The following is a 27220-nucleotide window of genomic DNA, read 5'->3' as shown; positions in this document are numbered from 1 at the left end:
ATACTGCAGGGCAGACGCAGGAACTTTAGTTGTCAAGAAGCGTGGTTAATTCGATTACATTACATTACAAAGTTAAAATAAAATTAACAAACAGGCAACCTATATAAGATGAAAGGCAACAATCTTACCTGGATATCATTCAAGGACGGCACAGAAGAAATTGACGCCGCCGGTGCGGAAACAGGACCCAAGTCGGGAGAAAGTGATGTGCTTTGAGAAGGTCTCTGAATAGGCCCTAAGTGAATAGGAGAAGAGTGCCTTGTTTCTGGTGAAAGTAAGCCTTGAGGAAGGATATGAGTTTCTTCTTCGTGGAGTATTCCAATTGGCAGTGGTCCAAGAACGGGAGAGGGGCTCTTGTTGTCATTTTCTATAAACGTGGAAACACAACTCTGCAAAGGATAAATCAATTCAAACTTAAATGAATGTAAAATATTTGGGACGTTTTTGACAAAAATTTTAATATCAAACTTTGGCACGCATGTAATGTGGGAACTTTGGATCAGTATACCCTTTCCCCCTTAAAAATTTGGAAGATTCTGCAATAGTTTTCTAATTTCCAGCATTCACCCTACAATTTGTCTCCCCCCCCCCCGACAAAAAAAATAAGACAGAAGATTCCTAAGCACTTGGCTGACAAAGCTCTTAAAATAAAATTTACCACTTCTATTTGTGACATTAATAAACAACTAACTAGAAATCAATGTACTTAGCGCTATGAGGAAGCACTTCCTTTAAATAGGGAGGAACGTCATTCCTAAAGTCGTTTTAAGGGGGAAAAGGGACACAAAAATTTTTCACCTAGTGAAAATAGACAATTTGATATTATTTGTAAATTATTTGTTAAAATAAGTTTTCTATTCAAGTTCTCATATTTGAGCATGGATGTACTGACGTATTTAGTATAAATGATTGATTATTATTATTTTGACAGAATTGTTTCTATTGATTAGTTTTGTCATTCAGGAACTGATCACGGTGTTCGTCAAGATTCATTCTGCGGCTGGCGCTGATTCTGTTTTCCAGTTTCAAGTTTATACGAAACTGGTTGGATTGCTAAAAACCAAGACTGACAAGTCTAGAGGTTAGAGCGAATATACAGAAGTAGACATCAAAATTCCAGGTAGGATAAAGGAGGAACCTTAGACAATTCATTATAAAGCACATTGTAAGTGTTGACAATTTTATATTCATAATAAGATGGTTAGAGCATTAAAAGAGGCAGAATTTATTCATTTAAACTACATGGGCACTAAAACCAAAAACATTTTATCCCCAGGACTCTCCTTAGGTCTATTCATACCTGCAAACTGCAATTTTTTAAGATTTTCCATTTGGTTGTTTCAAAACAACGCATTTTTGTGGCAGTCCCACATTTTCGTCAATGTTGCTAAGTTAAACCGTGAGAAAAAGCAAAACTAATTAGTCAAACTTGAAAAAACTTTCGTCCTTAAATAATCATGCGCTAACTATCCATTGATTCCCAACACAATTACACCTTTTAAGGAAAGATATGCCCCTTTAAGCTTTCTGGTGCAATATGCTTTTAGCTCAGTTTGAATTGATTTTCACCCACGTTTCATTTCTTTTAATTTGTCACCCACTACTACCAAATGGCCTCGGAAATTTTACTGATCTTGAAACAGTGGAACACCATCGGACACGATTTTGACTACGTAAGAATCTTTCCGCATTGGATTTTGAAACGTTAGGTCAATAAACACAGATACCCAGCCGGGTCAGTTAAATAATGTGATGTAAACTCTTGAAAATTACGATAGAACTGGACGCACTATCAGAGACACGAAATCTTCCGTTTCCGTCCCTCGATTGAGAGGGACGGAAAAATAACGTTCGAAAACGGCTGGTGCGGAACGGATTTTAAGTGGGGCAGAGAAGAAATGTCTTATAGATTGGGAACCGATCAATGACCGCGTCTTGCGATCACGTTTTCCGACTACCCAGACAAAAATGACACTTACAGTCGTGTACGCAACAACAAATGAATCAAATGATTCTGATGGATACTTTCGTATCAGTTGCTAAGTAATGTCACCAACAAGGTTCATAGATGAGATATGTGGGTTGTTTGCGGTGATTTCAAAGTGAAAGTTGGACTGTAGCCAAGTTTAAAATAAATCTGAAGGTTGTGTAGGGAGTTCAGTTACAGTGAATATGTTTAATCCCGGAAGTTACGCAATACGACAGTATGACAAAGTTATAATCTGGCGTTAGAATGTAGAGTCTCTCAGGAGATCGATGTCAGAGTACATTAAAGATGAAGCATTGTAAGTCATTGGCTATAAGAAACGGAAGAAGGAAGAATGCGTCAGTCATGCAACTTGGCAGCCGTTCGTTCTAGGAACGAACGGATCTGAAATACTCACCTAGCCATTCATCTGACCAGTCTTTTGATAGGCAATACTGTGATAGTTTAAAAGAACAATATAAAAGTGCTAACAAAATGAGTGAAAACATCTACAGGAAATGATAAGAGGGCATATGCTGAGAATATTGCAGCCAAAGCAGAAAAAGGCAGCTTGTCTTTTTCTGGACGACTGTTTAACCGTATGAATGCTCATGAAAAAGCTCGGCAGTACTCAAACTAGCCCATGTCCTTTCGGAGAGGGCAAAGAGCGGTCGGCTACTTACCAACCAGGAAGATGTTCAATATCGTTTGAGAGAATATTTATCGAATGTTGTGAACCAGCCGATGTCCCTAAGAGCCACTGGTGGTTTTTAACGTAACCCTGTTCGTCGAGCCCAATCCTCTTTGAAGAAGTTGATGCAGCCCTGAAGTTAATACAAAAGCAGCTGGTTATGATGGCATTCCTCCAGAACTACTGAAATATGGAACACGAGCAATTGCTGGGCCAATATTCAATTACTTAGTAAAGTATGGGAGAACGAAGCTTTCCCTCCCAAATGTAATAAAGGCATTATTGTGAAACTTTGTAAGAAAGAAAAAGATAGTATGTGATAGCTAAAGAGGCATCACGCTCCAGTTGGTCCCAGGTTAGAATTTTACAAATATTATATATTAAGGGACGAGCAATATGGCTGTCACCCATCGTTCTTGCTGCGATTTGGTGCTTTATTAGAAAAATCAAATGAATGCCAAGTGCAGATTAGTTTAGTGTTTATAGACTTTTAAAAAGTACTCGACTCCGTTAACCAAGATTCTATGTGAAAAATTCTCCTAGCTTATTGAATATGAAAATTGTCATACGGTTTAAGCCCTGTATCCTGTACAACTGTGTGCAGTGCAGATGAAGATCGGTCTGTCGCAGTGGTACCAGTTTTTTTTTTATCCCCGATTATGTTTGAAATACTTATTGGTTTTGTTTCGGGCCTGCCACTTTAGAGGAGGCATTCAACTAAGCCCTGAGCGTCAACTACATGATTGCACATTCGCCAACAATATCGCTATTGCTGCCCGCCACCAGGATGAAATTCAACATCATCTGAATGAACTAGCAGCAAAAGCTGCCCCTACTGGGTTACAGGCAGATGTAGATAAAACAAAAAGTATGTCAAGAGTTATGACGACCCTGGCTGAAGGCATTCAATATGAAGATGTTGATATCGAAGAGGTCAGAGAATTCAAATATCTTGGTAGCACAGAAACCCAAAATGGGAAATGTGGGAGAGAACAGGAATTTCTACAACTGTCCAAAATGAGCTAGATTATAAAACTTGGAAGTTTGATAAGGGTTGAATTTCTCCGCAGCATAGCAGGCAATTGAAGCTCATTATTTTCTCAAGAAGACTAAAAGAACTTTGATTACAATAGATACTTTGGAATATCAATATTGGAGAATCCACAGTACTGAAGTCTTTTTGGAATAGTAGTAGTGGTCAAGTCATTATTACAACCAAATACAAAAATTAAAATCTGCTAGATTAGAGCATCTTCAGCAAATACTGAATGAAATAGGCTACCTCAGCAAACAAACGAATTAATTTGCGGATTCTACTGATAACTACATATCTTCAGCTTAGATGAGCACATAGACTTTCAAAATATCAAAAACTGAGCTATTATTCTATACTCTGATTTAGCAACTTTACTCTCATTCTGCTAAATATACTTGATAGATAAAATCATTTTTAAAATTGATTTTTTTTTTTTTTTAATTCTTTCAACTTAGTTTGAATAACCGAACTCTATTCTCATTTTAAAAGTCAAACGATTTTCGAGACTTCTGTGGTAAACTAACCGCAACTAAATTCTACATTTGTCAGTTACATTTCAGCAAGGCTAGTAAACATTTGTTAAGGCAATTTATTAGCATAAGAGTGATAGTTGTCCGACAAACGATGATAACAGTAAACAAAGACAACATCACATGACTATCTTAATTGTTGTTATGAAAAGAAATCTTCTTTTTTAAGAAATTCAAGAACTACTGAAATATTCCAGTGAAAGAAACGAATAAGATAATTGGTTCATTAACATAGTGAATAATACTAATTATCAATTATGTTGGCTTATAGGTACTGTTAATTAAAAAAAAACTCAATTTTTATCCTGAAACCAGGCCTCCTGAAATGTCGAGATGTCTACTATTTTTACAATTATTTTTTTATTTGTGTTTTTTTTTCAAAATTCGCCTACGTTTGGCATTTTTTTTTTTAAATTAACCCTCACCTACAACAAACTTTCTTGAGTGTGTCTGACTGAACCCTCAGTTTATCGTTCAATAGCGGAAAAATTTGTTGTTGTCAAGTCTTAAAGTCATATCTGACATTTTCAAACTTGTTTAATAATTATCCAAACCGTTTACAAAGCTGTGCTCAAAGGGAGGATGAAAAGACTAATGTGTGTTTTCCTGTTACACATTGCCTCGCTGATCCCACTTTCGATAACAAACGCTTCTCAGCAATTGGTTCCATAGCATGTCCCTGTTATAGACATGTTCAATGGCAAGGCGACTAATTCAAAAGCTGTACTACTTTATGCAAATCGCTGCATGCAAATTTGGTTAGCCAAGTTTCGGAACAATTAAGAATGATCTTGACATGATTGCTATTATTCTTGTACCAGAGAATAGTGACTAATGAATCGACAAGGAGAATAATGTTCACGAATTCGAAATGAAATATATAAAATTCTCAAGATTTTTAAAAATTCCTAGAAGATTACCAAAGTTCACCCCTAGACAAGGCCATATCCAGAAGGTACAGAGTTTGACCCCCCCCCCCCCGACAAAAAATTAGTCCAACTCGTAAAAACATAACGAAAATACATGTAAACAAATTTTTGATGCGTTTTTTTTATTTTTTAATCAAAAAGGTAATGTTTGTGTAACCACACTTTAATCATCTCGTTGTACATTGCCTTGCTGATCATCCTTTTGAGAACAGGTTAAAAAAGGGTTTTCAGCATTTACATCAGAAGTATGAAAATGTAAGATACTTGGGCGTAATAGCAAGCAACGATTTTACACACCTTCACAGCCTGCTCAAAAGCATCCTTATTACAGGTAAATTTGATGGGTTTAGGGGTGACCACAGTCATGTCCAAAGGGTTAGCTAAACCTATGAGCTGGTCGCGAAGAACGAAATACATCTGAACCAGAGCAGCAGCTTTATCTTCACCATATTCCACCAAACGTCCAGTAAACGCTTCGGCGGTCTCTATCTTATTCATTCGAGTTTGTAGCCTGTCAAAACAAAATCACATTCTTTTATTTTGGTTGAAATAATCCATAATATGAAGAAGGATTTTTCAAGTAAACATATCTTGAAGATAATTTTGGCATTTTTTCGTTTATTCGTCATTAGACGACTAGTCGTCTAATGACAACGTTTAGTTGTCAAGCTGGTTCTGCTTTGAACACCAAGCTATGGTGCCCACAGCATAGCTTGGTTAGACCTGGTCATGACTTAAGAAACAATCAGAATAAAAAAACAAGTTTTTTAAAACTAAAAGTAAGGAGCAATATTCAAAACTTAAACCAAACAGTTAATAACTACTAAGATGTAGTTACTGTTTATAAACAAGTCCAACGTCATAAATCAGCAAGGGCGGATCCAGGATTTTTTTTCGGGGTGGGGGGGTTTACTAATCTTTGACTCAGTTTTCGATTAATTTTACTGATTTTTACCTAGGTTTTACTAATTTTCGACTTATTTTCGAGTCGGTCAAAAATTTCGGGGGGGGGGGGGGGGGGTTAAACCCGGATCACCCCCCCCCCCCTGGATACGGCCTTGTAAATCAGTCACAAAGGCAAGATGACTTATATATACTATTGTGTGCCCAAGTCCTCTTTTATTGTAATTAATTAAAAAAAAACCTTCCAAACAAGAAGTTTTTCAAAGGAAAGTAATACTGATTTAAACAAAAAAAAAAATCTTAAAACGAGTGAAACTTACATTGAATATGCAAATCAAGCTTGAAACAAAGAAAAATCACTACAAACAAGAGTTTGTAGTCACATGTTGATTAAATAGAAGATTAAATTTCACAAGATTTCTAATAATTCAGACAGTTAAATTTTTAATTTACTCCGATCAGTTGTATCTGGCCAAAAGAACTTTAATCTGGCTGAAACAGTCCCTAATTTGAAGAATTGCTCTTCAAGGAGAAGACACGTCTTGAAGGTTACTCTTCACTAGGAGGTGGATGCTACTTTAATGAAAACTGCGAAGTTTCCCATAGTTCAGATATTGTTAGATTTTTAATTTAACAAAATTAACTGTATTTGGTCAAAATAACTTCAATTTGGCTGAAATAATCTCTAATTTAAGGAATGGTTCTTCAAGGAAAAGAAGTGTTTTTAATATTATCTTTTGTTAGGATGTGGATACTAATTAATTATAGATTTGGCTTTCAATTTTTTTGGCTCAAAGGATGAACGTTCATTGTATAACTGAGATAGTTGCAGCCTTGATGCTGGAACTTAGAAAAAGAAGAATCTACTACTTTAATGAAAACTGCGTTTCTCCAGGTCAGCCATAGTTAGATTTTCAGTTTAATACAATTAAGTGTATTTGGCTAAATTAACTTTAATTTGGCCGAAATTATCCCTAATTTAGGAACGGTTCGCCAATGAAAAGATGTGTCTTGAAGATTATTCTTCGACAGGATATGAGGATATGTGAATTCAGAATTTAAATTTTGAATTACAGTTTAATCTCGCTGGCGTGGCCTCCTTTGCTTTTCTTTCTTCTTTCTTTTACGTTTTGCTTTCTAGTTTAATTTTTTCGATTTTTTTTTGTCTGAATATTTTTGTATAATACAGTTTGGTGTTGTTTCCATATTAGATGTATTTAGCTGAAATATTGAGCTCTGCTCTCCGTTACCTACAGTTCTAACTTTGCTGAGTTTATGTTTTATTAATAAATCATTCATGCTCAGGCAAAGGTGCTTAACAAAAACAGAAACTGGTTTTTAATATGGCTTTGATTTAGGAAACTGATCGGATTCATAAAATACAGAATAACGAATAATAAAGGATGCTGATATTTCGAAAAAAAGGGCTAGAAAACAAATACTACTCGAGTCTTTAAGTGCCAAGGACATGAAACACCAATCTTTTTGCCTGTTATTGCGGATCTCAACACAAATTAGGAAGCTGTGTATATAAACTAATAAAGATGAGCTGGTCTAAGCACTGTAACTAATTTAATTTCCCAGAATGTTAAAACTTTTTTTAGTGGATTTTGTGAACTATTTTTCTTAAGATAAGGTAAGATTCAGTAAAGAATATCATTTCAAGTTAAATTTACCCCTCAAATATATTAGAATTTGGATTCAGGTGGGAGCTGATTATCTACCCCATTTAACAAATTGAAGGAATATCAATTTTTCAAATAGATTACGAAATTGCCCACTATGTGGTATTTTGAATGATAGTTAAAGGAAGGGCATGAAATTAAAAACAACTTTTTACCCCATGGACCAATTTTAGAACCTTTACCTGAAAACTGTGATTTTCTAAGATTTTTTTCCCCGGTGTTTCGAAATAATATTTCGAAGTACAGTACAAAGTAGAGAAGTACAATCGAAAAAAATAACCTCATCATGGCAATCTAACATTGCTTCCTAGTGCTACCTTGGTACAATAAAAGGCTAGGAATACATCAGAGGAAATAAAATAATTCAAGCGAAAACACTGGTAAACAATGTTGTCGCACTAACTTTTATTTCCTACTTAATCAAAAAGAGTATTTTTAAAATAGCTGTAATTCAATGATGTGCCTCAAACATTTTCTTGGGAACACTGCTGTCAGATCCCGGCTATAAAACTGGGAAACGCCATTGAATATGCTTAAAGACAAAAAAAAAAAACACTTTTGGGTAAATTAATTCTGTCTTCTAATTACGTTTTTTAATATAGCTATGTACGTAAATTTTGAAACTTCAAATTTCCATATTTCTTAAGGTAAAGTTGTTGCAGACGACATATCTATATGTCAATATTGTTAAAACGGTACTCAAGTTCGTCATGGGGTTACATTGTTTATTAATATTATGACAATGGCATTTATGAACTTTTTCATGACACGAAGGCACTGGCAAAAGCACAGGCACATGGCATATATGCATAAAATATTTGACACAAAGCCGCTTAAAAGGGGTTTTCTACTGACAATAAGATTCCAAAATTTCCATTTTTTTTTATGATCAGATTTTTGGGAACCTGATTATCAGTGACAATTGCATAATACGATCCTAATTTCGATTCTCAATACAACAATCTTACTACTTAGCAATGTTATTAAACGGAATAGCCCAGTTGCGCACAAATATTCAAAATGCGTATAAACGGAAAATGTTACTCATAAATATCAGATCATACAAGAGCAGACATAGTAAAATGAAAAACAAACATAAAATCAGATACTTTATGGAGATTTAAATCAGCAGCTTTTAGACTAGTCAACACAAAAAAATACTTTGTAAAAAAATCATTTTTTATTTCAAATATTTTATAAAAACTTCATTACAGTTTACTATCTAGTTTTCCAACACAATCGAACGAATTACTGACAATCTGCATTGTAAGAACTTAAATTTTCCCGGACAGTCAGAAAATCTGACAATCCAATCAAAGATCCAGATTGGGAGTGAAAACCCTCTAAACTAGGGTAGATTCGCAATAGTTTGATCCAAAAATAATTCAGTAAAATCCAGTAAAAAATTGCTCAACTAATTTTATGACAAATATTCCACATTTGTTCCTGGATCTTCCACAAAAGAAATGTGGTTAGGAAGAATTAGCAATAAAAGCTCTTGAATTAGTCATTCAGAACATGAAAGAACAAAGAGAGAAAAATCTCAAGAAAAACAAAACAACGCATATATAGCCAGTAGAAAGAAAAGAATAGAGACATCAACCATGACGGATGTTTCGCCTGTATAAAACTAGGCGTCATCGGCGCTAAAAACTGAAATAATCTAAAAACGAAACCAATTAAAAGAAAAAAGAGATAAAATAAAAACTATCATAGGCAGCGCAATAGCGCTGCCTAAGTAAAAAACGATGTTGGCACAATGTATTATTTATTTCTTTTCTTTTCTTTAGACCAAGGCACATCGTATCGAAGGAGTTGTCGTAGAAACTTTGAAAAGGACTCATTCAATTGGAAATTGGAGTGGATTGTGCCCTTTTTAATAGTCCGAAAGTGATTGGAAGGCAACTAACACCCCTTCCATGCCCACCAATTCCCCAAACACATCCAATCAAAATTTTGAGATAGCCATTTTGTTCAGCGTAGTTAATTTCCACATAATATATATATATATATATATATATATATATATATATATATATATATATATATATATATATATATATATATATATATATATATATATATATATATATATATATATATATATATATATATATTGTTTTTGAGGAGGACACTCTCCCACAGCCCTCATGGCAAGGGTTATAAGTTATGCCCTGGGGGCACATAAGATTTTTATAGAAAGCGTTGTCATAAAAACTTCAAAGAAGCCTCATTCGATTGGAAATTCAAAGGGCTAGTGCCCTTTTCAATAGTCGAAAGTAATTGGAGGGCAACTAACCCCCCTCTCAGGCCAACCTTTTCGCCAAACTCATCCAATCAACATTTTAAGATAGCCATTTCGTTCAATGTAGTTTAAAGTTCTGGAAATTAGGTCTTTGAGTATGACAACCCCCACCCCCACAGCCCTTAGGGCAAGGGTTGTAAGTTATGTCCTGGGGGCATATAAGGTTTTTTTTACAGAAAGCGTTGTCGTAGAAACTTCAAAAAGGCCTCATTTTATGGGAAATTGAAATGGCTAGTGCCTTTTTTAATAGTCGAAAGTGATGGGAAGGCAACTAAAACCCCTTCCACGCCCCCCATTTATCCAAACACATCCAATCAAAATTTTGAGATAGCCATTTTGTTCCAAGTAGTTGAAAGGTCCGGAAATTATGTCTAAAAGAATGACACTCCCCCCACAGCCCTCAGGGTGAGGGTTGTAAGTTATGCCCTGGGGGCATATAAGGTTTTATTGAAAGCTTTGTCGTAGAAACTTGAAAAAAGGGCTCATTCGATTGGAAATTCAAAGGGCTAATGCCCTTTTTAATAGTCAAAAGTGATTTGAGGTCAACTAAACCCCCTCTCACGCCCACCTTTCCTCTAAACACATGCAATAAATATTTTTAGACTGCCCATTCGTCCGACATAGTCAAAATTTGTTGAAACGAGGTCTTTGAGGTTGAAACATCCTATAAAGATCTTAGGGCACTGGTTATAAGTTGTGCCCGCGTATCATGTAAGGTTCATATAGACAGCGTTGTCGTATAGACTTCAAAAAGGGCTCATTTGATTGGAAATTAGAAGGACTTGTGCCCTTTTTAACAGCCGGAAGTGACTGGAGGGCAACTAATCCTCAAGCGTTTTCAAAAATTTGAGATAGCCATTTTGTTCAACGTAGTGGAAAGGTCCGGAAATTATGTCTTTGAGGATGACAACACCCTCACAGCCCTTGTGTCAAGGGTTGTGAGTTATGCCCTGGGGCATATAAGGTTTTTACAGAAAGCGTTGTCGTAGAAACTTCAAAAAGGGCTCATTCGATTGGAAATTGAAAGGGCTAGTGCTCTGTTGAAGTGATTGGAGAGCAACTAACCCCCTTTCTAGCCCACCATTTTCCCAAACACAGCCAATCAAAATTTTGAGATAGCAATTTTCTTCAACGTAGTTTAAAGTTCAGGAAATTAGGTTTTTGAGGATGACAACCCCCCCCCCCCAGCACTCAGGGCAAGGGTTGTAAGTTATGCCCTGGGGGCATATAAGGTTTTTACTGAAAGCTTTGTCTTAAAATTTTCAGATAGCCGTTTTGGTTTAATGTAGTTAAAAGTTCTGGAAATTAGGTCTTTGAGGATGACAACCCCCTCACAGACCTCAGGGAAAGGGTTGTAAGTTATGCCGTGGGGGCATATCAGGTGTTTATTGAAAGCGTTGTCATAGAAACTCAAAAAGGGCTCATTCGATTGGAAATTAGAAAGGGCTAATGCCCTTTTTAATAGTTGAAAGTGACTGGAGGGCAACTGGTCCAACTCACACCCTCCCATTTGCCCATTATGTTTAAAAACAAAATGTTGCCTTAAGATTAAATCAAAATGCACTGTCTTAATGTTAATCCCCAATAAGGCATCTCAGCAGTATCCCAAGAACGACTGAGGGTATTATGTTCAAACTTTCGAGGCTACTTCTGCTCTTAAAATTTAACCAAATCAAAATAGCGTAAGTGTATCCAAGCTATTAAAGAAAGTAAACGGAATTTCTTTGCGAATGGTATCAAGTTTTCTATTTCAGGTCAACTAGAGGGGGTATGAAACTAAATTAAACACTACTATTTGTGTCCGGATTTTTAAAAGGGATGTTGTTGTTAAAAATTGCTAAAAATTTTCCTCCAGCATACAAATAGCAGGCCAAACTATAAATTTTAAAAAAACGAAAAGATTTAAAGAATTATTTTCTTTTTCCCTGAAAAGATTATGTCAATATAAAACGAACACAAATTAATTAAAAAAAACTTTCCGCAAAATTTTTCAAAGAAAAGTAAAGAACTCCACAAAAACAAAAATGAGCAAAAATAAAATAATCTACCAAGCGTGAAACTACCACAAGTCAGTATCGATATATAAATGAAACACAAAACGAACAGAAATTACAATAAATAACCGAGTCAAACTCAAAACAAGCAGAAATTAACATGAGTAGGGCTCAAAACCCCTATGCCTACCCAAGGCCAGAACAAAATTTGCACTTTACTGAAAAAAATATAAATAAATGTGTATTGTCAGCTTAATATACATATACTGATATTTAGTAATCAAAGCGTTAATATTATATGGTTTATTAAAGTTATATAAGTAAAAACATTTATATTTTTTCAGTAAAGTGCAAATTTTGTTCTGACCTTGGGAAGGCAAACTCCTTAATTCCCCCCTCCCTCTGGATACGGCCTTGAGTAGATAATGTTCCGCAAATTGAACAAAAATGTATATGCCCTTTTTATGCCGTACATTGAGGGCTCGATGTCCTTTGGCTCCTTTGATGCTAAATATTGTGGCACTGTATAATACTGTAGATGCCTTTTTGATTTGATCAGATTTGAGAATTTTGATTCCCCTTCCTCTCTCTCTCGTCTGGTCCCGACACTTTTGACATCGAATTTTCAATAGTTAACTGAAAACAATAACAAACCTGGTGAATGGAACGCAGTCCAAGTTGATTAGTCAAGTCTGGTGTAGGAGTACGGTGGGGATAACCATTTGTGAGATCAGTAGATGCCAAAGCCGAAGTATATATACAAATACTACTTCATGATCAGAAAACTTACAGTTAGAGAATGCCCTTACGAACGCACAAAATGAACTGCTTTTGCTGGCAACTGACAACGCTTTTTTATTTCCCCCCCCCCCCGAAAGATAATTGGGGATTGTGTGTACTATTGGTTACCAATCTAATCACAAAAGGGTTAATTCCGGAACAAAACCCGCTAGAAAAATACAGCATTTTTCTTAGCAGAAGACTATGTTGTAACATACACACAAACTTGAATATAGAAAGCACTTACTTGTTCAGATCATCCATAACTTTAAGTTCTTTTACTTTGTGTTTTTCATCAATCTGCCCAAGAACGGATTCTTTCACATTTTCTAGTACTGCGCGAAAAACCTGAAATTCAAACACTTTATTTAAAGTACAATATTTGGCTATTTTATATTTTTTAGACCAGTTTTCGAGATCGAGTCACTTACCACCATACCACAACCTAATTCACACTTAAATTTTCCGATCTTCGTCCCCAAGAACCGTCCTAGACTCGTATTCTTTTTTTTCTTTAGAAAAATGAATTAAAACGCACCATGAGAAAATTGTAAGTATGAGTGTATGTTCTTGATTTTATTTTCAAATAATAATTTTCAAGATTTGAGTCCAGTTACACACAAAGGAAGTGCATTTATTAGCCATTGTTGTTCGATTTTCTCGGATATGTGTCACAAATTTTTCATTAGATTATCTATTTATGTTCGTCATAAGCTGCAAAGCCAGCTGATAAGAAGTCTAATGATTTCGAGATCTTTACTGGTGGCTCGTATTTGACATCTGATGAAGTATAACAGCAGGTAGAGATAAAACAGATTTTCCGATCTGACGAATTGATATATTAATGAAAATAAATTGTTATATCACGAGTAAGAATAGTTTCAGCGCACCGTGATATATGGCTTTACGTTTGCTTCCTTTTCTGGAGATATTATCATATGTATGAACTATCGAATATATATAAGAATATATAGAATTATCATATATTTGACAAATCCAACGAAAAAAACAACTAATTGATTCTCGATCGTCCATAGCGACAAATTTTTTACTTTTTAAGCGCAACTTAGTCCAAGATAACGCACAGGACGGAAGTCACACATGTGTTACGTGAGAGCTACCAGCGCTTCTACCGACAATATCAAGGGATCGAATTGGTACGGCCAATAAGGTGTCAGAGGGAAACAACCATGCACTCAGACAATTTTTTTTATTTAATCAACTTATAATTATAAGTTAGGGGAGAAGGGTTTTAAGGATGAAAAAATTTGATTTTTTGGCTGTGCCCGACTCTAATTGTAAGCGTTCAAGATTTGGCCGTTTTCATTCCTTTTTATACATACAATGAAATTAAAAATCATGTTTATAAGTGTTTTCATTTTTCTAAAGCTAGGAATTCCAGGTAAGTGAGAGTGGTTCGTTCTGATTCACTTTTTTAAAAGTTGATTAAACTTTTTTTACCCATTTAAAGGAGCTTTGAACTAGCTTAAAGCTCTGCTAGCTATTCTCATGACAATTTATTGTTCATTTTATGGGCTTAAAATTAATTATAAGGAAAAAATTTAATACATAAAAGTATAAGCCTGCATAATTTAAGCATTAACAGAAACGGATCAGTTTTCTTTAGTATACTTTCATGGTACCAAATGGCTCATTTTCAGTTTTTACTGTCATTTTCACTTGATTTGGGAAAACTGGCTCCATATTCCCCCCCCCCCCAAGATTTTGACGAAATTACGCCAAAGTTAACAAAGTGCCACAGGTTAGGTGCCACACTCAGAGAAAACATTCGATAATAAATAACTTGACCTAAAGAGATAATTTTAGGACCAATTAGTAACAAGGATAACAAGGTAAAACAACGAGCTAACTTAGAACTAACATGTGTATATGATGAGACTTTTCCTAACCACCTCATTTCCTTCAGGTAAGCATGGATTTCAGATCAAAATGTTTATATTTTAAACGCCAAAAAAGGGGAAAAACAGAAGATCAACTTAGACTAACATCTAAATGAGGCTATATCATGAAACCGGTCCTAACAACCTCATCTTCTTCGGGCAAATTCAGATTTTAGGCCTAAATCTTAATATTTTTTATCCCCCCTCCCCCGAGAGAAACCTGACATCTGGAATGAATAAAACCATGCTTACTTACTCGAAAGGTTGAGGTGAAAAGCCCTTTTGCAAGTTTACTGACAAAATATACACATTTTTGTGCCCGAAGATCGGTAAAATTTATATTTTAGCATCATTCCAGGTGATAGAGAACATCTTGGGAGAACTATTTTGGAATAAAAACCTCAACAATCAGGACACAGACGCTGAAAGCAAGCCGGTGTGCACGACGTCGGGATGGTTTATTTCGGTACCACGTCCACTACCCCCCCCCCCCAAAAAAAGCGCAGATTTCTACTTGATTTCCAGTAATTGTGAGATTTGTGTATGGTAAACCTATCTTTTGTGACTTATTTTTCGGAGTTGCTCATTTTCCCCCTCCCCCGAGAGAAACCTGACATCTGGAATGAATAAAACCATGCTTACTTACTCGAAAGGTTGAGGTGAAAAGCCCTTTTGCAAGTTTACTGACAAAATATACACATTTTTGTGCCCGAAGATCGGTAAAATTTATATTTTAGCATCATTCCAGGTGATAGAGAACATCTTGGGAGAACTATTTTGGAATAAAAACCTCAACAATCAGGACACAGACGCTGAAAGCAAGCCGGTGTGCACGACGTCGGGATGGTTTATTTCGGTACCACGTCCACTACCCCCCCCCCCCCAAAAAAAAGCGCAGATTTCTACTTGATTTCCAGTAATTGTGAGATTTGTGTACGGTAAACCTATCTTTTGTGACTTATTTTTCAGGAGTTGCTCATTTTCCCCCCTCCCCCGAGAGAAACCTGACATCTGGAATGAATAAAACCATGCTTACTTACTCGAAAGGTTGAGGTGAAAAGCCCTTTTGCAAGTTTACTGACAAAATATACACATTTTTGTTCCCGAAGATCGGTAAAATTTATATTTTAGCATCATTCCAGGTGATAGAGAACATCTTGGGAGAACTATTTTGGAAAAAACCTCAACAATCAGGACACTGACGCTGAAAGCAAGCCGGTGCGCACGACGTCGGGATGGTTTATTTCGGTACCACGTCAACTACTCCCCCCCCCCAAAAAGCGCAGATTTCTACTTGATTTCCAGTAATTGTGAGATTTGTGTATGGTAAACCTATCTTTTGTTACTTATTTTTCGGAGGAGTTGCCCTTCCCAGAAATCAAATTCTATATATGCACACAGTCAAAATTCTAAATTGTAGCACGTTTTTCACACATTGAGTGCCAGGTATAATGTTTCTACCGCTAAGCTTCTTCTTAATAACATAGTCAACAAAAAAAAAAAAAAACAACCCTCAATTCTTATTTGAAAGGTGGGCATTTGATAATCTTAAATTTATTTAAAGGATTTTTCTCTTTGGTTTAAAAGACGTTTTGTACAGAAGTGTGTATGCCTTTCCTACATTCACATCTTCGTTATTGCTCTCATTAGGACCAAAATAAATAAAATCTATTAATTCTACAAGAAAACGACAAATTCTCTACAGTCCTAAACCATGGCTAAGAGTTTTTTTTTTATGTCTACCCTATCATATAAAATAAGCATACAAACCCCCTCCCCCTTCTCTAGAAGGAAGCATTTTTCCGAGGGACAAAAACATCAAACCAGTCTCAGGAGTGGAATATTCCTCCTGGTGCTCCTCCGGGCCCCTCCTCCGGGCGTCTAATTCACGACGGTTTATACTTTTTGGGCATGCCTTAAGGTTCGTACTAAATGTTGATAAAAGTCTGTATAAAGAAAAATTAATTTTGACATAATTCTGTTGTAGGTTCTACTATTTAAAACATATTTTGAACACGAAATAAAGCTGTAGCAGTTTGATTTCTATTAACTAATTATCACGTAGTTATAATAGAATCAAAATTCAAATAAAGCCTATCTAGCTACACGGCCACAACAAAGAAGTTGTTACTGAGGAGCGTTAAACAAGAACAACATTAAGAAGAATATCCCAATTTGGTGTAAAAGTTGTCCCAAAATTCCAAAGCCCTAACCACAGAGAAAAGGAGAGTTTATTTGTAAATCATACTCTGATTCATTTTTCTTATTGACAAGCTGAAAATGCTACACAGATGAACCAATGAGGTGGAATTTAACTTATCTTATCTTTTTACTGGCTTAGAATTTCGAAGTTTTAAACTAATCAGGTCTTAAAAAGACAAGGTTATTCGTTTCTTCAGATATAAGGAATAACGTAATTGGCTTATGACAATATATCACAAATACAAACCAATGCAATTAAAGCACACTTTTTACCAAAGAACTAAAAAAGGTGAACTTTCTTTCTCTCTTTGATACCGCATATTTTCAACCTTCCAACAACATTCCATTGGCTGCGTCTCACCTTCATACAAATAATCCAAAATAGCATTGAAATAGCTCACCTGAAAGGCATCCTCAACAACTTTCTTGATAGATGCCTTTTGCTCTTCCATTTGACCAAAGCTGGCCTCTAACTGGCGATACATCTTCTTACAGTCGTCTAAACTGGACTTGGCTTTGATACCCAAAAGGGGTATTTCTGTGCGAAAACGGCTGCTAGCAACATGGGCGGAATCACATTTATGGTCAGGGCCACAGTGGACCCGATTAAGGCACTGAAAACAGCAGGCCTCCTAAAAAAACAGACAGCATATTGTAGCATTGAGAGCAAAAATATACATTGACGAGAGAATAATCAACATATATATATATATATATATATATATATATATATATATATATATATATATATATATATATATATATATATATATATATAATATGTCGTATGTATAGTAAAGATTTCCAATATTTTAGACTGTGGACTCCTGGCAATTCAGAACATATCGCTGCGTTCACACTTCATATGAAGGAAAATCAAATTGTTGAGGAGACGATAAAAATTTATTTGTTGGTATGATTTTTAAGATAAGATACCAAAAAATCCTTTATACGTAGATATAAATTTTAATTACAATAAGCAATTTGATACAAGTGATGTAAACAGCTCATATGAGGCGTGCGCGGCTTCCATATGCTTTATAGGAGGTGTGATAACCGACTTTTTTTGAAAAGGGAAAATTTACGAGGTGTGCAAAAGTTCAGCGCTGTAAAGAGAAATCTTTACGAGGTGTGCACAATTTCTTAAGGGTTAATAATCTGTTTGTGAGGCGTATCGGGTATAATAACAGTTTAGGTTGTCGGTAATTAATTTAAAATCAGCTATTTTCATATGAAAACAAAAATGGTTTACAATCATTTTGATACTTAGTTTTAATACAATTGTAGAAAACATGAGTGTCTTGTTGCACCACATCCAGCAATCCTCTGAGGTCGTTTACCTTATATGCATCAAGGTTAAGAGTCCCTTCATGAAATGGGCGTATTCGATATTTCGATTTTTTCAGAATCCAATCCGGCAGAACCATCCATTCGTCCGTAAGCCTGAGCTTGTAAAAAACAGATATATCGGTACTGTAAGCAACTATCCTGGTAATAGTCGGGTCCCTCTTTTTACATCAAGATAAAAAGGGGAACCCGAAAAGGGCGTGATTGTCAGGGTAATACTTCAATTCTGTATAGTCCTTAAAAAAGTATGAATGAGTTGTTTTACTCGATAAGGGTAAGGATTGCGCCTTGCATCCCTCATGTAAGATGCATGCAAGGGGATGGGGATGGAACTTTAATGTCTCTATCTTTGAATTGGGTTTCAATTTTCTGGTGCGCACTGTCTTACTCCATTGCCATTTCTGCACTGCTGTTACTCCATGTATCGTAGCGAAATGGGCAAGTGCAAAAGAAAGAACTTTGTTCTTGTTCTGAACATCCATCCCTCCACATAATAATTGTCTCAGAGTCTGGGTGTGACCAATGCAGGTCTTCCAACCTGTCAGGGACACATGAAACAAATTTGGACGCATTCAATCGCCCTTCAGTTTCGTCCAATTCAATGTGTCAAAACTAACAAGATCGTAATTAGTCCGATTATATACAATTAGGTTCCCTTTGTGGTAGAGAAACGACTCTTTTATGTTCGAACAAATCGCAGCCTTTTCTTTCGTCATTTTATCCGTGCTAACATAAAACGTCAGTCTAAACGTCCCAAAAGGATACTCAAAGTAATTTTTCTTGTCCTAAGCTCTACATTAGTATGATGGAGTTTCGGGAGATCATCCAAATTTTTCCCTGCACTTTGCCTTCTTTCTCAAAGCTAAGTTATTTCCTAGTATCCAATCAAATTGAGCCTTCTGGGTGGTTTCGATCCTGTGATGGATGGATACCATCCTCCTATGCCTGTTCGGACCAATTATTCACTGGCAATTCACCAATACCAAACGTATTTAAAAACGTTTGCTTCAGAACTCTTAGCATCTGTCCAAAATTTTTAAATTATATTTCAGGGTTCCTTTTCGCCACGAAAGGCCATGGTAAGCCCCCTTGACTTTCTTACAATCGTCACAAATGTAGCAAAGCAGACCTTCTTTTGTTCCAAGGATATTTTTGTCCAAAAACTACCAAACAAACTAGGCATCTCACTGCTTACTTTCAGTAAACATTCGAAAACTCCGACCTTCTTAGGATTTACATTTGTATTGAGAGCCAATGCAAATAGAGAGCCAAGAGCAAATAATGAGAGCCATATATTGAGAGACAAGAGCATATAATTTTTGCATCGAGAGCCAATTTTTCGGTCAAGCATGGAATCTAGTAGCTTCCACACACTATTTTCTCTGTTCTGTACTTTTCTTCCCTCTTATTCTCTCCCCTAAAATCTAGCATAATAATTTTTCAATCGGTTTTCTCCTGGCTTTAATCTGTCTTTGTTCCTGTTCTTTCTAGATCATGCATAGTGTTTTCGGAGCTTTTCTGAGATTACTGAGCTTTCTGTTTCTGCGTCCGAACTATTTTCTGGAACATCTTCTAGACTTCTGCCGTGGATTTGTAAGTTCACACTTTCATGGGCAGGTGAGAAAATAGGAACACTTATCCCCACTGATTCAGCCAGAGGAGATTCTTCAGCAACACTTTCGTTTTGATCCATTTGACATTCCTGTTCATTTCTTGAATTCAGATCAGAATGTAAAACGGACAGTCCATCCATTCAGCATTTACTAACTCTGCTTCATTAAAAGCTTCATCGGTTTGCTTTGGCAGCCAAAGATTAACACAAACTTCTGTAAGTCAAGCACTTTGTAATCTGATATCTGGAAGAGCTGATCTGCAAGCAAAGCAAAGACCAGATATTCATCTGCTGTTATCTCACTCTTGCTTCCTTGTTCCCTAAGGTCTACTGGTCTGGGGCTGACTCTTTCACGTGAAGATCCGATTGAAAGCAGAAGGGGTACAGAATCTTCATACTGTTCCTGAACTGGAAATGTTTTCGATGGAGAGTGTGCAAACCATTCTGCCACTCTGCTGGAGTTTACAGTCCAAAATTTATTTTCAGGGTTCTGGTCCTGAAAAACTTGAACTGTTTCTAGAGTTGAATTAGTGACTAAACATGACATCTGGGTACAGCGTTCTGGTGTTTTCAAGTTCTCGCTTGAATGTTGCCCTTTCTTCACTGGTCAAAACAAAAAATTTGTCCATGCAAACGGAGCAATGGAACACCACCTTAAACACCAAACCATGTATACATACTGAGGCCCTCTCATTGATAGGTATAGCATATTTAATTCAAGAGTCTGAGCTCTTTTTCAAAGGAACCTGTCAGAAGGTCTCAGTATCTCTAGAGGGTTAACATAATATTAGAAAAATGAACACTGTAAAACATAAATCAGTATCTAGACAGCTGGGTAATGTAACCTTCGTCGGTCTTCAACCAGTAGGCCATGAAATGGCCACAGTGTGCAGGTCTATAATCAGAAGTGTTCTTTCATCAAAAGAATATGCCACAGGAATTGAGCTGCCAGATGCTACTCAACCCTGATATGAAATGGTGTGACTTTAGTAAGGCATTTTCTGTTAAGCAAAAGCCTTCAGACAAGAAATGGAGCACATCAACAGCGTAAAAATTAATTTTGCACAATCTAAAGGTCACTGTATCAACTGAAGGATTATTAAAAGGACTGCATATCAGTATCAACTGAAGGATTATTAAAAGGACTGCATATCAGTGGAACCTGTTGCTCAATCGATTCACTCAGCGACTATGACTTCAGTGAGTGGCATCAGAAAACACAGAATCAGGCGGTTGATAGTGGTAAGGAAACAGAATTCAACCATTGAAAACGTACTTTGACGAAAAGAGTGTGTTTTAATTCCATTAGACAAACTTCACCGATGGAACTATTTCCTTCTCTCCAGTCTAGTGCAAGAGCCTATGCAATCAAACCCGAATTATTTGGAAAAAAACTGGTAGCAACAGGTGTCACTCTAGCCTTCAAATTATAGTTGAAGTACCATAATGTGGCCAAAGGAGGTTGAAAATTCCAGGATGAGCTTAAATAATAATAATTAAATGAATTGAAAGCTTCGTTTATACAGGTGGTGGAAGTAAGTCGGATTATGGGAACTTCCTGGGAGTGTGCAAAGAGGGAAGCTTTGAATAGATTAGGATGGAGGAGGAGCGTGCGTAGCTGTGTTAGCCTCTGGCGGTTTGGTACTGCCGTGAGTTATTAGTAGTAGTAAGTTAGTATGTTAACACCATGTCATTATGTTGTCCTATTTCTTGGCGGCAGTTCTGTTTAGCAAAATCAGAGAAAAACGACTAAAAAAACGTTTCTATCATTCAGCAGATAATTTTTTAAGCTAGAAAAAAATAAACCTAATAACAAAGGACTATTTATTATCCTAGAAACTAGCCCAAAAATCACCTAGAAATTAAAGGGCAAAAAAAATAATCTGGTGTTTTGAATCTCAAACGTCTGGATAGATTTTCAATGAAAATGCACTGGGTAAAAGTGCTTTTGGTACCGCAGCATTTGTTGCTGAGCTTGAATGTATTTAATAAGCTGAATTCAGATATTACATTAGATTTTGGCTAGGAGCTCAAAATTTTAAGATATGTGAAATCAATAAAACGATTAAGTTTGAACCATTAAACCATTACCGTGGATGATAGAGCTATATTTTAAAAAAATATGAAAAACTGATTTCATATTTGGAATCAGCATCCCAAAAGTATATAAGCAAAACATGTTACACATAAACAAAATACAAGAATAGTTATTACATGATTTTCCATCACTGGTATATAATGATTTAACAATAAACTTAATTGTGGATGATAGTGCTATATTTCAACAAGTACGGCTGATCATATATTTTGATTCAGCATCCAAAAATAACATGAATCAGCTAAAAAAAAACTTCGGCACCAAAAAAAAATAAATAAAAATAGCTTCTAAGAAAGCAGAGATGACCACAACAAATAATGATTTGACGAATTATTGACTAATTCTTTTATCACTATTATCCATATCTCAGTATTAGTATTATCAGTATTACGCTTCGTTTCCTTTATTAGTAATATTCTTTAAGAAAACAAGGATGACCGCAAAAAGTGATGACTTGACTAATTTATTATCACTGCCACAAGTACATCAATGTAAATGACCCAAATTACTAATTAAATTCATACGGAAAAGAAGACTTAGCATTTCAGAAGAAGAAGTTAGAAGAATTCAAAAAAATAAGATTAAAGACCCCAAGATACCCCAGTAAATACCCCAATACCCTTCAGTGATTTTTTTTTTCTTAATTGGTCACTTTGCATGGAAGGGTTATTGCAGGAACTCTGGGGGCGGCTCCCTGAATTGGAAATTAAAGATTCTGTTTGTTCTTTTTCAGAGACAAAAGCTCTTGCAAATAACAGGGCAAGCAGACCCCCTCTCATGCCATATTTTCCCAACTACCATCCATAACCCATAAATATTTTGATATTGCCAATTTGTTCATAATATTTGAACATTAAATGGATTTTTTTTTTTTACATAATTACCCCCAAAGTCCGCGGGACAAGCACAGATTGCAGCGAGTTTGAACATGAACATTCCCATAAGAAGAATTCAAAAAATTAATATGATCTAAAAACAGCATCAATCGACGTATTATCAGTACAGTACTATCAAAGCAAAAATAAATAAAATTACCTGACAAGGGAGGCAGAAAAATTCTATTGATTTGTCTGTATGTCTTGGACATGGGAAATACTTGGGAGGTGGGGAAACTTGACCACTTGCTTGCAATTCCTCAAGCGTTAAAATACGATGATTCTCCAAAACTCTCATATACTGGAAAAACAAAAACATAAGTTATTCCTACAAACAAATAAGCCATAGCTATACCCGTTACTTTTTCTTACAAAAGTTGACATAATCATAGTGTGGCCTATGTTACATACACATTTTCTGATATGTATTTACCAGGGGACATGTTATGGGGTGTAACCCCCTCCATTCCCCGAAATGTTTGCCCTTCTCGTAAAAACATAATAAAAATGCATAAAAAACACATTTTTGATGCGTTTAAAAAAAAAATGTACCCCCCCCCCCACAAAATCCTAGATATGGCCTTGTGTATACATAATTTATATTAAACATGTAACTTTAATCTTAAACATGAATTATTATAGGAAGGAATATCCAGGAAGCAAGTTCTGTTGGGCAATAAAACAAATCAAATACATATTTAAAAACTAAATTTATTGTAACATCAAGTAAAAATACTTTGCTACCTTTCAACACAGTTACCAAGATTAATTAAGCCCTTAGCCCTTTTAACATCCTTTTTAATACAGCGATGTGACCTATGACTACAACCGTGATTTAATAGATTTTTCTTCTTCAATAAATAGCGCCTCGAATCTCTTCAAGACTTCCTTTCAGATTCAGACTTCTTTTCTCCAACCTCAAATGCTCGGTGGCATGAGAATGTACTTTATCTTGTTTTTTATTGTTTTTTTGTACCCACCAATAATGAACTTGAATATAATATATAAACACATCTCCACGGAGAGGGACTGTTTGCCGTCTAGCTGATATTTTAATTGGCGTCTATACTGGAGTTTTAGATAAAGATAAAGATTCTTCCGAGCCATTGATGGCACATAGAGCGTTAAATTGACGTTACAGTTTCTGGGTCTTCTTACAGGTATAGCTCAAAGCCTTGCCACCTAATCGTGCGGCAGCGGGGATCAGGTCGGGGCACGTATCACCAAGCAATGGTCATAGAATATTGGGAGAGGCCTCATTCAAACAAGAAGAAAAACATAAATAAAAAGCTCTAGTTCTCTTTTCAAGCGAAAGGGATTATGCCGCAAAAAGGTACCTGTTTCTGCCGTTTTGTACCACAAATCCCTTTTTCTTTAATTCCTCTGTCAAACTAATAACTTTTTAGCTGAGATGGCTACCAACTATCAAAGTTGATCATTGAATGTTTCCTTTTTTATCAGTTTTCCACTTCTTTGAACTTGACTATTGGGGCAAACTGCAGCCCACTATTATTTATGATAAACACTTGTATATACTATTGAATTGTAAACACTTAATTACATAATATTAACTACGATATAGTATTAACTATTTTTATAGCATTATAATACTATTATTAACTACGATTGCATTAACATTTATTTAACATAGTGACCTTAATAGGAGTTTTTTTACTCGCGAAATACATATTGCTTAATATCTATCGAGTAATTACGAAATACGGGAGGGGGGAAGGCCCAATCAAGAGGAGAAGAGAAAAAACTTAAAGGTTCATGCCGTAATTCTACTAAACCGTGACTCTTTTATGCATATTTATTTTTGTTTTTTAGGGGAGGCAGAGAGGTTTAAGACAACCTCTAATAATAATATCAAATTTTTTATATTATAATAAAAATCTTTCTTTTATTATAATAATTTATAATTATAATATTATAATTTATTATAACACATCTTTATTATAATAAAAATCAAATCTTTTTACATTATGATATTATAATAATAATATCAAATCTTTTATATTATAATAAAAATCTTTCTTTTATTATAATAATTTATAATTATAATATTATATTTTATTATAGTAAATCTTTATCATAAAAAAAATCAAATCTTTTTATATTATAATAATAATATCAAATCAATAAAAATATTAAATCTATAATAATCAAATCTTTGAAGCACTAAGGACAGTAAAAACAACATCTAATTGTGTGAATGGGTTAGGTGAAACTTGCAAAACTATGGATGTCTTAACGATTTATGAAAGTCGGGAATTAGAGGGGGAGGCAATTATAAAAAATAAGTGATAAAAATACGACCCCAGAGCAACTTAAAAAGGCGTAGTTTTCCTTTGAAGGTTTAGTTTCTTTGGAAGTCAATAGATGTCAATGCTTGAATTTTTTACGGGCTAAAGACAATCACAAACTTAATTAATTTTTTTCATTTAATTATTATCACGGTTCACAGTGGCAACAGTGAAGAAAATGATAAACCGTATAATGCTTCACAAATTTGGAAATAATCCATGGATTCCTCAGTGAAGCAACACTTAAATTTTACATTTCAAAGAATGACAGTATATTATAAAATTACGGTTTTCAGGTGTGAATAGACCTAAGATACGCCCAGGGGGGCAACGAGTGTTTTATTTTGATTGCCCTCAGGACCCATAGGGCAATCTATTATTTTGATACCATTGGTGCTTTAACGGACTTGAATCTTGAACAATTTACTCGATGGATTACTCAGTGAAGCAACACGTAAATTTCACAGTTGAAAGAATGCCTAAGTAAGCTTCAGTTTTCAAAAATTGAAAACAGAATCTAGGTATTTTAAACCAATTTAATAATTCAGCTCTGAGATTCCAGAAAATTTTCACATTACAAAATTAAATACATAATACTTTTAAAATTTGAAAAGTCAGCTTCTTTTTAATAAAATATTAACAGAGCACATTAAAATTCAACTTAGTTTATAATTAAACCTACTAATAAACTTAACAGCTATAATTGTCTTACAACTATAATAATTTTATTCTATTATCCTCATTGGATTCAAGCAATATTTAAAATTTAAACTTTTAAGATTTAATGTTATACACTTTTAATTAAAGCTTAATTTTTTACACAATATTAGACTTTCAAAATTTAAAAAGTCAGCTTCTGGATAACACATTTTATTTTATTTTGTTCACTGTTTGACGGTATTGTGATTACTGTTTGACAACAAAGACTTAATTTTGACTTATCTTAACCCAACAATAAAATATCTACAATCAAACTAGCCAACCATGACAAAAACAAAGAAATGACTCTGGAAATGACAAACGGGTCTATGGCCAGTAAGGGAATGGAAGAGAACAAAAATCAAACGAATATTTTTCCCGTATAAAACAAGGCGTCTTCAGCGTAGAAAAAAACAACAAAGAAAAACAAGAATGTAAAACTAAAATAATATAAATAAAAAATATATACACTATAACTAAAACAGACTAACTAAAATACATAAATACAATTACTCGCATATACATAGTTTTATATATATTTTTTATTCATATTACTTTAGTTTTAGATTCTATTTTTTTATTTTTTTTGTTTTTTCTACGCTGGAGCCGCCTTGCTTTATACGGGCGAAATATTCGTTTGATTTTTGTTCTTTGTTCTCTTCATTTCCTTTAATAGACCCGTTTGTAATTTTTATATTCATTTCTTTGTTTTGTCTTAAACCAACAATTTTTAGAATGTAATTATTCCACCGGTAGCCTTTATATATATCGACATTATAATGTCATCTACATAATTTTTCTGGTATCACTGAAAACGATTAAATATAAAACCCTATGAGTAAAATTCAATGAATAATTGATTTCGCAAATCTATCTTGTAAATCAGTGGCGTCAATTATGGGAGGGGGGCATTCTCCCGACAAGATCTTTTTCCTGCACCCCCTAGATTAAAAAAAATCTTTTCGTGGTATTTTCATTGAAAAAAGGCTTGTTTTTACTTGGTATTTTCGTTGAAGAAATTGAATACACAGCAAAATCCCCTTTCCTGGATTCTAAAAAATACTTTTTTGCCCCCCCCTAATTTCCGTAAATTGACATCATTATTGTGAATAATTATATAAAAGAGCAAACAACCTTGTGAGCAGTAAAACAGTTATTGCAAAGGAAGTTGGAGCAGTCTTCACATCTGCCAACAGCTGGCTCCTTCGCCTTACAGCTGGTACAGAGGATAGATGACCCGTTAGCATCCTTGGGTGGGGCTTCTGAAGGCCCCACTGCAATCAAATCTAAAGCAAGACCTTTGATACCATTTGAACCAAGCTAGAAAAAGTAAATGATAATAAATTAAAAAACACGCCAGA

General features: G+C 35.0%; 1 protein-coding gene across 1 annotated transcript in view; it reads right to left on the bottom strand.

The window, feature by feature from the left end:
• mei-P26 (E3 ubiquitin-protein ligase meiotic P26) overlaps positions 1–27220 on the bottom strand; it is a 104864-nt gene that overhangs the window by 63780 nt on the left and 13864 nt on the right. Inside the window, exons 4-9 of the mRNA XM_089099162.1 lie at positions 26994–27179; positions 23015–23155; positions 17324–17554; positions 13067–13167; positions 5450–5663; positions 129–389 (exon numbers count right to left, since the gene is read on the bottom strand). Coding sequence (XP_088955288.1) covers positions 129–389; positions 5450–5663; positions 13067–13167; positions 17324–17554; positions 23015–23155; positions 26994–27179 — 1134 coding nt within the window. The remainder of the gene's footprint in view (positions 1–128; positions 390–5449; positions 5664–13066; positions 13168–17323; positions 17555–23014; positions 23156–26993; positions 27180–27220) is intronic.

The sequence above is a fragment of the Artemia sp. Qi Xiang Cuo genome, chromosome 2 (assembly GCF_049724085.1).
Source record: "Artemia sp. Qi Xiang Cuo chromosome 2, ASM4972408v1, whole genome shotgun sequence".
In the NCBI taxonomy this organism is placed as follows: Eukaryota; Metazoa; Arthropoda; class Branchiopoda; order Anostraca; family Artemiidae; genus Artemia; species Artemia sp. Qi Xiang Cuo.
Note: the sequence above shows the minus strand (reverse complement) of the source record. Positions and strands in the feature narration are given on the sequence as shown.